Source organism: Meriones unguiculatus, chromosome 7 (assembly GCF_030254825.1).
Source record: "Meriones unguiculatus strain TT.TT164.6M chromosome 7, Bangor_MerUng_6.1, whole genome shotgun sequence".
Lineage (NCBI taxonomy): Eukaryota > Metazoa > Chordata > Mammalia > Rodentia > Muridae > Meriones > Meriones unguiculatus.
Window position 1 is genome coordinate 19548034 of NC_083355.1, and position 12577 is coordinate 19560610.

The 12577-nt window shown below is 54.4% G+C and overlaps 1 protein-coding gene across 1 annotated transcript; it reads left to right on the forward strand.

Moving 5' to 3' along the window:
• The first annotated feature begins 2453 nt into the window (after positions 1-2453).
• Sost (sclerostin) lies at positions 2454-6589 on the forward strand. The gene is made up of 2 exons (XM_021642724.2): positions 2454-2873; positions 5519-6589. Exons 1-2 carry the CDS (start codon positions 2654-2656, stop codon positions 5938-5940), a joined length of 642 nt encoding a protein of 213 aa, XP_021498399.1. The 5' UTR covers positions 2454-2653; the 3' UTR covers positions 5941-6589.
• The last annotated feature ends 5988 nt before the right edge of the window (positions 6590-12577 follow it).

Genomic DNA, 12577 nt, shown 5'->3' on the forward strand with positions numbered 1-12577 from the left:
GATGTGTGCCTGTAACTATAGGGCTTAGAAAGCTGTGAAGCAGGGGGATCACGAATCTACAGCAAGACCGTCTCAACAACAAAACAAACAGAAACAACAGACAACAAGCCCATCACACTACACAAGAATGTTTACTGCAGTAGTGCTGAGAACCAGAGGTTAGAAAGAGCCTCAATTACAATGGCAGGGATCTATTGAGACCCTTGGGTTTGACTCCAAGACTGTCAACTAACCTTGAGAAATGGTGTGTGTGTGTGTGTGTGTGTGTGTCTTCGAGACAGGGTTTCTCTGTGTAGCCTTGGCTGTCCTGGACTCATTTTGTAGACCACACTGGCCTTGAACTCACAGAGATCCTTCTGCCTCTGCCTCCCTGAGCGCTGGGATATCAGGTGTGGGCCACCTGGCTATGATACGGTTTTTGTTGTGGGCCTGTCACTCAAGTGAAAAAACAGAAGGCAGACATCACAACAGGCTGCTAGCCATCCTGCTAGAGGGTAGGGTACCCATCCGCCGAGGAGCTTCCAGAGGGATGGGCCAATAAGAATCTCGGTCTCTCCGTCTACTCTTTTTCCTGTGAACACTACTTTAATTCCAAATAAAATCATGAATAAACAAAACCCCACGCTCTCGTCACTTGGTTTCTCCTCTTGTGCCCAGCAGGTGGCGGGAGCGTTCCAAGGACAGGTTGCGTCTCTGTTTAAGGTGGCAGTCATCATCGCCCATCAGCAGGTGGCGCTGTGAGACCCCATTCTGCAGGCTTTGCAGAACTCGGGCCGGGATCTGCAGTCTCCCAAATGTGGAACCACAGGACCGCTTTTCTGGCCCAGAGAGGGTTAACAGTGCACATTCCAGAGCAGGGAAAAAGGAGACTGGAGGTCATAGACAAAAGGAGGGGCCACTGAGGCTAGCTTCTAACAACACCACAGCTCTGGTGGGAGAGATAGATCACCCCCAACAATGGCCACAGCTGTTTTTGTCTGCCCCGAAGGAAACTGACTTAGGAAGCAGGTATCAGAGCGGGGCCCTTCCTGGGGGGACCGCTGTCTGCCTTGTAAAACTGTCAGAGCAGCTGCCTTGATGTGTGGGTGATGGAAGATGAAAAGGGCGACACAGGCGGTTGGCCACAGATGGACAGGCCACTGACAAGTCAGGGCAGGTGACGGAGCCCTGCAGAAGCCCTGCAGGTGGAGGACTCTGATTCATTGCCCAGTTTAGCATACCAAGGCAAGGTGGACCACAGACTTCCTCCAGAGCTGCAGGCGCCCTCCAAAAAATCCATCGGTGGAGGCTTCCGCCTGCCCTCCTTTTTTTGCACCTCAGGTGTGAATGCCCCCTCCCTCCCCCTCGTGCCACGGCCCTCCTGCTGCTGCAGCCTGAGCCAGCAACTCCTTTGGATTTCCCGGTACCCATGTGGGAAAGTAGCCACACATGGTTATGACCCCAGGATTGCAGGGGGAGGGGGGAGGCAGGTGGGTCCTGGTAGCTCACTGGCTAGCTAGCCAGCCTAACCTAAATGTCTCCATAAGAGATCCTGTCTCAGGGAATAACTTGGGAGAGGGACAGAGGAAAACACCGCCTCTGGCCTTGCATTCACCTGTACTTACATACATGTACATACCACACACAGACGCTCAGAAAATGTAACAAGCTAAGAAATGATGGGTGGGGGTGAGGGTGGGGGTGTCAGCCCTAAAAGTTCCACCTTGGCTTTTGCTAAGAAATGGGATTCTGTGTTGGCCACCATGGGCCTGGCCAGGGAAGGGAGGGAACTGTCTTTGGCACACCAGCTGATAAGCCACCGTGAGTTCCCTGTCCCTCTCGTCTGATGGCTGTGGACCCTCCACCTCTCCCCCTGGTTTTGAAGAGAAAAACCAAGAGAGGCTTCCTTGGTCAGAATCATCTGAGCAATGCAAAGTTGGAGGCCAGTGGTATTTCTTTAAAAGCATCCCTCTTAGGGCTGGTACATAGCTCTGTGGCAGAGGGCTTGCAGAACAAACACGAGACCCTAGGTTAGGTTCCCCAGAATTCCCCCAAGCGAACAAACGAACAAACAAAGCATCTTCCTGCCTCTGTGTGGGGATTCGGGGATGGGGGGCAAACAAACACCTTTGATCGAGACCATTAGCTAGTGGGGTGACAGCTGAACTTGGCTAGAGGAATTTGGTCAGCTGGACTCTGCCCTGGGTAGAACTCAGAGCCCCACATGTTTCCTTTGTTAAGCTGGCACGCAGTTTGTTTTGAGAATGCCTGAGGGGCCCAGGGAGCCAGACAATTAAAAGCCAAGCTCATTTTGATATCTGAAAACCACAGCCGTCTTGCACGTGGGAGGTGCTGGGAGAGCTGGCTGTCCCTGCCTAACCCCCTACACACACACACACACACACACACACACACACACCAAACACTTTGGGTCACCTGGGAGTGCCGGCAGCAATTTGGAAGTTTGCTGAGCTTGAGAAGTCTTTTGGGGAGGGCTCACTCAGAGCACACCCCTTTCCCTCTGGGGAGGGGGCGGCCGAGGAGACATGGGACCAGCCCCGCTCCAGCCCATTCTTATTGGCTGGCATGAAGCAGAGGGGCCTTTAAAAAGGCCACCGTGTCTGGGCTGGGGACTGGAGCCCGTGCAACCGAGTGCCCTCCTCCATCTGGCACCATGCAGCTCTCTCTAGCCCCGTATCTCATCTGCCTGCTTGTCCATGTGGCCTTCCGTGCTGTGGAGGGCCAGGGGTGGCAAGCTTTCAAGAATGATGCCACAGAAATCATCCCAGGGCTCAGAGAGTACCCGGAGCCGCCTCAGGAGCTGGAGAACAACCAGACCATGAATCGGGCAGAGAATGGGGGGAGACCTCCCCACCATCCCTATGACACCAAAGGTATGGGGATGGGGAAGGCGTAGGGGTCCTGGGAGGCAACGGGAGTAGTTTCAGAATCTTTTCTTTGGGGCCTTTGGAGAGTGTGTGGATGGTCAGCCTTTGCCACACCCGTGGAGGGACGGGCTTGCCTGGAAGGATGCTAGCACAGCATTAGAATCTGAGGGCAGACAGGTTTTGCGGGGGCTGGCAGTGAGCACCCAAGGCGGGGCGGAGGCTGAGGTCAGCCTGAGCTGGCATTAACACAGGCATAGTTTAGAGAAGCTCCTAGCTGCTGACCTGTGGCAAGGTGACAAACTGAGGCTGGTAACACCTGCTGCATGCCAGGTGCTGCAGCTGAAGCACGTTCCACGTGACCACCCTGGCTTGAAGGTAGAGACACAGGGGCTCCTTGACATAAAGTCACCTGGGGATAAGAAGAGCTGAGGCTGGAAGGAAGCTGCTTTGATCCAGTTGCAAGGCAACCCCAGAGTGGGTTTCGGTGGGAACCAGAAGCCAGAATCCCTTTAGCTCCCCTCGTGCATGGTCTGCCCCGTGGGCCCAGTGGGCTAGCACTAAAAGAATGGGGTTTGTAGGTAAGGTTTGAGCCTGTGTCGGTTGAGTGTAGCATCCCTTGTGTGGGCACAGGTGGCACCATCTTCCTTGAGCTTGCACCCTGGCCCCAGCTTCGCCTCATTCCTGGGGACGGAGCCTGCGGAGGCAGGCCTGCACAGAGAAATGCCTAGGGGATCAAGGGCGCAGCTGGCAGGAATGTCTGGGGTGGAGGCGCAGCTGGAGGGCCACTCCAGAATGAGGACTTTGCTGCCTGCTGGTCACCATTTGTGTGGGAGAAAAGCTCGTTTGCCAGGCTCCCACCACACTTGGTCCCTCCTGTCCTCAAGCCAGTGAGGAATGTGGGGAAAGGGGCCACCCCAAAGAAACATGCAACACAGTCAGAGGAAGTGCCTGACCTAAGGGCACTATTCTTGGAAAGCCCCAAAACTTGTCCTTCCCTGGGCAAACAGGCCGCCCCCACATACCACCTCAGCAGGGGTCAGTAAGTCAGGGTAATCCAGAAACCAAAACACCAGCCACAGGGACAGGAGGGTGGCAAGGCCCACGTTCCCCGCTGCGCCTGCTCTGGGTGGAGATGTCCCTCTGCCCCTCTCTGGTTTTGGTCCTGGGACCTCTTTCTTCCTTTCTTCCTTTTTGTTTTCTTTCTTTCTTTCTTTCCTTCTTTCTTTCTTCCTTTTTGTTTTCTTTCTTTCTTTCCTTCCTTCCTTCTTTCTTTCTTCCTTTTTGTTTTCTTTCTTTCTTTCTTTCTTTTTCTTTCTTTCTTTCTTTCACCTTTTGTGTCATATTAGCCTTGGCACCATAACACCATAAAACCTTGTAGACGGAACCCATATATAGATTAGCTAGCCCAAAAGCTCCTGTCCACCTAAGTTCATGGTAGGAGATGTCGCCTGGTTGTGTACAGGAGATGAGACCAGGCATCAGACCCAGGAGATGAGGCTAGGCACCAGATCCGATCCCCTTCCCCAGAGAACAGACTCCCAGCCAGATCCAACCACGGGGAGCGACCTGCCGAAGGCACTAAGAACAAGATAGCCTGGTATACAGCAGGTGCTAAACAAAACGCTTATGATGGCAGAAGCTGCAGGTTTGGGGTCAGGACTCTGACCCCCACCCCACCCCGTTGAGCCCTCTACCCCTGCCCCCACCCCATCCTTGGTCCGGGATCCTATAACAAATCACTTTCACTCTTGCCAGAAGGTGCCAGCATGCTCTGAAGGGGCGGCAGGCAGCCCGGCCCTGCCTCCGGGGCAAGTGCTCTTCTCAGCCTGGACCTGTGATAATGAGGGGGTTGGCCACACCGCCTTTGGTCGCTTTTCAAGTCTAATGAATTCTTATGCCCACCACCTGTCCTTCTCCCCCCCACCCCCCACCCCCACTCCTCCACAACAGCTGTCCTGATTTACTACCTTCAATTAACCTCCACTCCTTTTTCCATCTCCTGGGACTCCGCCCCAGCACCAGTGGCTTGCAAAGGAGCTCAGGAGGGACCAGGGCCAGCCAGGTGTGGCTACAGGGCTCCCAGGCAGGTCTGAGGACACAGAGCTAAATTAGAAGGGGGCCTGTTCAGTGTGCAGGAAGCCTTGGGTTAGATCCCTAGTACCTCAGAGTGAGCGGCCCACGCCTGTCCTCCACCGCCACAGCAGAGGTGGAAACAGGAGCTCAGAAATTCAAGACCATCCTCAACTACACAGCCAGTTTGAGGCCAGCCTGGGCTACATAAGACCCGGCCTCAAGACAAAAACTGCCACCTCTGATTCTGTGCCACATAGTGGATGAAGTCCTTGAATCCTGGGCCGACCTGTTTTCCAGACGGGGAGGCAAGGAAGAGCGACGTTAAGTTACTTGCTTACAGATCACACAGAAAATTAAATGACAGAGGGCTGGTGTATTTGATCACTGGGTTCCAAGGACAGAAGGCAGCCAGGAGGGAGCTCTTCCCCCACAAGCTCCAAAAGTACCTGTTGCCTCCTTCCTATAATCCACGCACAAATTAAAAAGCGCCTGGAGAGGGGCAGGTTTGGAGAAGGAGGGAAGGCTGGAGGGAGCAGGCTAGCCCGGCCCAGGCCCTCACGCTTCCCTCTTTCCCGCAGACGTGTCCGAGTACAGCTGCCGCGAGCTGCATTACACCCGCTACGTGACGGACGGGCCGTGCCGCAGCGCCAAGCCGGTCACCGAGCTGGTGTGCTCCGGCCAGTGCGGCCCCGCACGGCTGCTGCCCAACGCCATCGGCCGAGTCAAGTGGTGGCGCCCGAGCGGCCCCGACTTCCGCTGCATCCCCGACCGCTACCGAGCTCAGCGGGTGCAGCTGCTGTGCCCCGGGGGCGCGGCGCCGCGAGCGCGCAAGGTGCGCCTGGTGGCCTCCTGCAAGTGCAAGCGCCTCACCCGCTTCCACAACCAGTCGGAGCTCAAGGACTTCGGCCCGGAGACCGCGAGGCCGCAGAAAGGTCGCAAGCCGAGGCCCCGGGCCCGGGGCGCCAAAGCCAACCAGGCGGAGCTGGAGAACGCCTACTAGGGAGAACGCCTGCTAGGACGCGCCCGCGCCTCCGCAGCTCCCTCGCGCGTGCTCGCGCGCGAACCGACTGTTTTCATTGTAAAGCCTGCAGTCCAGGATCTTCCAGGCGGAGACCCCAGCCAAGTAGAGTCCCCTCGCTCTCCTGCCCGCTGTGGGGGTGGGGTGGGGTAGGGGGTGGGGGGTGGGGGTAAGTTCCCCGCAGGCTAGGAGCCATAGACTGAGCCGCTTTGCCCGGCCCCCTCCCCGGGGGACCCTCCTAGCCTCGTCCCCCTAAAGGACCGGGCAGCGTTTTCAGCGTAAAGGGAAGGGAGTGTGGAGGGACCTGGGGCTGGTTAACGAGGTACAGTAAGATCTCCCCGCTCCATACCGACGGCCAGCCTGTGTGCGCAAGAACGCCAACCCAGGACTCGATAGGGTTTCTGACCCCAGTGTCTCCTTTGTGAAATGGGGGTCAGGGCAAGATTAGACTCTCCGGGACTCTGCTGAGGTTCCAAAGATTGGGGTGCCCCTATGTGGGCAGATAGAGGGCACAAAGAGGGAGAGAGAGAGAGAGAGAGAGAGAGAGAGAGAGAGAGAGAGAGAGAGAGGAAAAGAGATTTCCGGTTGGCAAACGCCTAGAAGAAGCTGTTAATTCCCAGCCTGGCCTCCCCAGATTGCCTTCAGCGGGGGAGAGGGGGGTGGGGGTGGGGGGATAGAGAAGGACAGGCTCTCAGAGATGGCGGGAGGGACAGAAATCACACTCCTGGTCCCCAAAGATCAGTGTCCCGTCCCCCCACTGCCTTGCCATATCCGTTTAAAGGTCTTTGGGGGAAATTGGGCTTGCCAGCCAGCCACCTCCCATCAAAGCTTTTCCTTCCTCTTGCCTGCCTGCCACCCACGGCCACATTTCTGTCTAGGAAAAGAGCCTCTTCAGAGCCTCCTTCTCGATGGCTGGCATATCTTACATCAGAAGAGTACCACTGGGCGGGGAGGGACACATGCTGTACTTATGCTTGGGAGCAGGCGCCACAGCGCCACCCACAACCTTCTTGTAAATCATCTCCAGGCGCCTCTTACTTTCTGTGTAGATGTTAATTGTTAAAAGGGGAAGGGGTGAGGGAAAGAGTGTCTGTAGCCCAAGCGTCTGCATCTGCGGCAGAGTTGCCCCTGGGGCCGGGCTGGTGGGACTGGCGAGCTTTCGGTGTGAGACCCGTGGGCAAGAACGAAAGCTGCGGTTTTTAAGGAGTCCGGGGACGTATTTATTTTCTCGTTTAAGTTATTTATGCCGACATTTTTCTTGTAGGGAGAGGCAGTGCTAAGAGCGCTTTGTGAAACACACGAGTGTGTTTCTGGCGACCAGAGGCACTGTTAATAAAGACAATGAATCAAGAGCAAGGGGATGCGGTCTTGGTTTTGTTTTGTTTTGTTTTGTTTTGTTTGCCGACCACACACAATGTCATGCCTGTCATCTCACACCCTTCCCTTGGTCATGAGGCCCAAACCCTGATGACATTTCTGAGTACTCCCTTGTGGCAATTATGAGTTTCCTCTCAAAAGTCATGTTCATTCCTTCCTTTCCAAACCTAGCCCTCGTCCCCCTCCTGGGTCATCGGCCTAGCCTTGCCCCGCCTCCTGTTAGCCGACTGCCCTCCATACTCTCTTCCAAAAGTGCTGCTGTCACCCAGCCACTCCATTGCTCCAGATCATCCCATTGCTCCCCCTTGCCCTTTCTCCACCTTGATTCTCACCCCCAACTCTGCCAAGCCCACCTACTGACTCCAAACGGCCCTGCCGATAGACACCCCTGCCTCTCCAGTTTGCTGACTCCACTTGCCTGAATTCCTCCCCTTTCTCTGGGACTCGTGGACCATTCACCGGCTCCCTGAGCCTTCCAGGAACCTTCCAGTGTCTGATTTGTCTTCACTCTTACCGTGTCCCACAACACTCTTTGGTTCCTAATTCCAGGTCTTCCCTTGGACATTCGTTCATTCATGGGATATTGTCCAGTCTAGCCAAGCCCTGCTTGATACATAAAGGCAAAGCCAAGAACAATTGAGGACCAGTTCGCAGGGAATTGGGCCAAGCTTTTTCCAACTATGGATTTTACAGAGCAGAGGCGATGTCTGGCTCTTTTTTCCCCAACATCAGGTGATCTGGAAATGCTTGCTAGTGTTGCAGGCTGGGACTCAGCAGCTACTTTTTGGTTGCAATAAAGAGAAATGGGTTTGGTGGAGCAGACCATAAGCCCAACACCTGGGCAGTGAAAGTAAGAGGATTTGGGAGTTCAAGGCCAACCTGGGCTATATTAGGCCCTGTCTCAACCTCCCTTCCCCACAATCTGTTTTGTTTGTTTTGTTTTTTTGGATTTGAAACTGCAACAGTTTAACTCAAATCAAACCAAAGTTATCCCTTAAGTAAGTTATCCCTTAAATAAGTCCTTGATTTGTGTACTTGCTGGGACTTGAACCCAGGACCTTGTACATGCCAAGCAAGCTCTCTACCACTCTGCCACCTGCCCCTGCTGGCTTTGTGTTTTAACTCCCAACAAATATCTCTCAATGAATTCTCACCACCAAGTCTTTGACTCCCTGTGTCTCCAGACCCCCTGGGGGACCTTTCAGAGAACCCAGGCATCCTGAAGAATGCCCCAGAACAAGGAAGCAATGGAGATCTTGGCCAGCCCCAAAAGGCAGTGAGGTACAGAGGGTGAGGACAGAGACCTCCCCCTCTGAAGCTGAGGAGACTGGAGTAACCAGGATTGTAATGCTTCCCCGACCCAGTCAGCCTGAGCTGGCACCCACTCAGCTACTCAGAGCCCAGTGGGCACGCGGGGGCGAAGAGTCAGGCTGCACTGCTGTGTACCGTGATTCAGAGCAGGCAGGGACAGTTAGCTCTATGGTGACCCCAGGGGACAGTGGTTAGGGGAGGGACACAGCAGAGCGTGCTGGAGGTTTGCCTGGAGGAGAGGCAAAGGCCCCACTCAGGCAACGACAGCACTGAGGCTGTGCAGAGCTGCCACAGTCAGGCTGTGCAGGAACTCATTCATCATCCTTCAGCAGGCTCTTGTAGCCCCGCCACAGGCTAGGGATGGGGGAAGGGGCAGAGAGACCAAGTGATGCCCAAACCTGAGCACACCTAGGACTTGCTCTCCGAGACTGGCAGATGTAAGAAAGACCAACTTGGGCTATGATCCCATTACCACCAAGAGAAGAAAAAAAAAAAAAAAAAAAAACAAGGGCTAAATTGTAGGTCAGGTTAGAGTTTATTTATGGAAAGTTATATTCTACCTCCATGGGGTCTACGAGGCTGGCGCCGATCAGAGAGGACAAACAACAGGCTGAGCTGGGAGGGGTGGCATTTTATGGTGGGGAGCACGTGTGCTTGGGGTGCAACCAGACACGGGGCTCGTATTAATAGTCTAAGAGTCAAACAGACAGGAGGACAGAAGGAAACCCCCCCATCTCTCTCTCTCACACACCACTCATTCCTCACTCCAAGAGGTCCTACTTATATTCTAAGAACAAACCATGCCACAGACACTGGTGCTGGGACCTTCGCGAACCCTCGCCCACAGCTTGCCTGACACCAGCCCACACACTCTGGTCTTGTCTCCTGACTGCTGATGATGACAGAGCTTGGGCCTGACCCAGTCTTGGAATGCACCCCAGTCTCTCTATCCGAGGGCACATGAGGACTTGGGAAGCGTCCACAGATATTGGAGGTGTCCTCGTTTTGTTTGTAGTTTAACTCAGGTGTGCAAGTGTTTTTGCTTCATGTATGTCTGTGCATCATTTGCATGCCTGGTGCCCTAGGAGGTCAGAAGAGGGCGTGGAACTGGAATTACAGACAGTTGCAAGCCGCTATGTGGGTGCTGGGAATTAACCCCAGGTGCTCTGGAAGAGCAGTCAGCTAGCACTCTTAACCACCGAGCCATCTTTCCACCCCAGCGCTGAGGTTCTCTCTGTGGCTACAGAGACCGGAGGCAGAAGAAAGTTCCTTTTAATGAATGCAACCATGTTGTGCCTGGTGGCATGAGAGAACAGGGCAGGGTGGGCCCCAGGGACACCCGATGGACCAGCAGACTTAGTAACAGCCCTAGTTTTACTCTTTAAAAGGTCCCACTTCAGAGTAGTAGATACATATTCCCCGCTTCAAAGTGGCTGAGGTCCGGGTGTCTGTTTCCAAACGCTTGCTCCTCTTTCTGGGGTCGGGGGAGCTCCCCACCTGTGAGTGTGTCCATTCTTCAGCCTTAGACGAGCCTCGCTTTCCCTGGGCAGTCAGACCAGTCCAGAGCCCTTCCACTTCTCTTTCATAAAGAACAGCCCTTTTTGTCGGGGGTGGGTGGGTGGTGATGGCGCCTGTCCTTAATCCCAGCAGAGGGCAGTCGGATCTCTGTGAGTTCGAGGCCAGCCTGTCCTACAGCGTGAGTTCCAGGACGGCCGGGACTACACAGAGACACCCTATCTTGGTGGAGGGGAGAGAAAAAAGAAGAGAACCCCCCTTCCTCAGAGTGTCTGCCTCAGCAATTGGTTAACCATATTCTTACTCTTGTCTCTTTGCCATTCTAGACTATTAGATCAGGAGAGACGGGGCTCTCTTTGTTGGACCCCCCCCCCCCGCCCAGAACCAGATGTACGGAAGATGCCGAACGTGTTGAAGTTGCACATTTGCTCCTGGGTGGAATGGGTCCAGTGTGTGCCCAGTGACTGAGGGAGCAAGGGGGTACGTGATTCATGGCCGCAGAGGTCGCCTGCACAGAGCAACGCTCCCTTTGTGTACAGGTGTGCAGGTGTGAGCACATGCGCACAGAAGCCAAAGGACAACCTGAGGGTAAATGTCTCTCAGCTGCTTACACACACACACACAAACACACACTCACCCTTTCTGAGATGGGGGTCTCTCATTGACCTAGCGCCCACCAAGTGGGTGGGGCGGGCTGGCCAGTGAGCCCTGCATATCTCTGCCTCTCTGGTGCTGGGATTACAACATGACCACACCTGGCCCTTTTAATGTGGCTTCTGGGATTTGAACCCAGATCTGAGTGCTTGCGAGACAATTGTTTTACTGCCTGCTTCATGAACAGAGACAGAATGGGTGCCTGCCTAACACTCAGCTCCCTCTCTCCTCTCGTATACAACCCAGGCTTCTAGGTTGGGTCTCCCATTCAAGACAATCTCCCACAGGCATGCCACAGGCCAACCTGATCCACACAACCCTTCACGGAGTCTCCCTTCCCAAGTGATTCTAAACCGCCTTAAGTTCGCAAGAAATAGTAGCCGTCGGACCCTCTAAGGGTTCAGGCATGAGACTGAATCAGTTGTGACGTTCTGGGGAGATGAAAACTCCACCCAGGAACAGCATTTGGAGCAGAGCCTTTGGGAGATGATGGGCTGGGATTAGAGACGGTCTTTGCAGAGCTCTGTGACTGAATCCCGATGGCTACTTACTTACGGAGAGAGAGGACCCAGAAGAGAGGCATACCCGTTTTGCTGCCTCGCGTCATGTGACCTGCTCCTTGAGAAGCAGGAAGCAGGAAGAAGGCATCACTGGGGCACTTGCCACCTTGCACCTCCAGCACTGAGAGCCAAAATAAACTTTGTCGTTGCTGTCGTAAAAACACAATCACGGTGTTACTGTCCATGGAAAACAGACTCGCCCGGATGGATAACATGTACGTTGCATAATGTCTGGGGATGAAAAACTCTGTGGGGAAAAATAAAATCAGATGGTGCACAGAGGGAGGGCCCTGGAGGTGGCCAGTCTCTGCCCTCCCTGAGGAGGTGGCATGTAAGGTCCAAATGTGCTCAGGGTGAGCCGTGGGGGGTCTGGAGTGCCTGTGCCAAAGGAACATGTGATTGAAAAGTACTGAAGGCAGTCTAGTCTGGAGAAAGGACACCATGGATTGCTTTGGATGTCCATACCCACATCTCCATACAATGCCCCTACACGCATGCACACACACACACACACACACACACACACACACACACACAAATCTGCAAGCTGGTACAGTAATTAAAGTTTTGGTGTGTGTGTGTGTCTGTGTGAGAGGCTCTGTTGTTACGTGTTCCCCTTGCCCTATGAGCTGAAGACCAAATGACCCAAGACAGGCATCACGAACACACTGTTGGCTATACTGCTACGACACACCTTTTTTTTCCTTTTTCTTTCTCTCGCTTTTGCTTTTTTTCAAGACAGGGTTTCTCTGTGTAGCCTTGGCTGTCCTGGACTCACTTTGTAGACCGTGCTGGCTTCGAACTCACAGAGACCCGCCTGCCTCTGCCTCCCTGAGCGCTGGGATCACTGGTGTAAGCCACTGCGCCTGTCTCACACCTTTTTTTCTTCTTCTTCAAGCATCTGTTTAGTTTATTTGTTTGACTAAGACTATTGGAACAGGAACAGGCTGAGCCCTGAATTCCTTCTAGGGTACACGTCTCTTCAGGAGGTCACCTGCGGCTGAAGGACAGCCTGCAGGTTCCCTCCGCCGCATGGCTGCAAACTCCAGGCTGGGAAGGAAGCAAAGCTTAGCCCCGGAGCAAGTGCAACATGCTGGTGGTTCCTTCCCCCTGAGGCGCCAACCTGGACATGGGACAGATGCAAGCTGAGCGTGCCGGCACTCAGCAGGCAGAGACAGGTGGATCTCTGTGCGTTCAAAGCC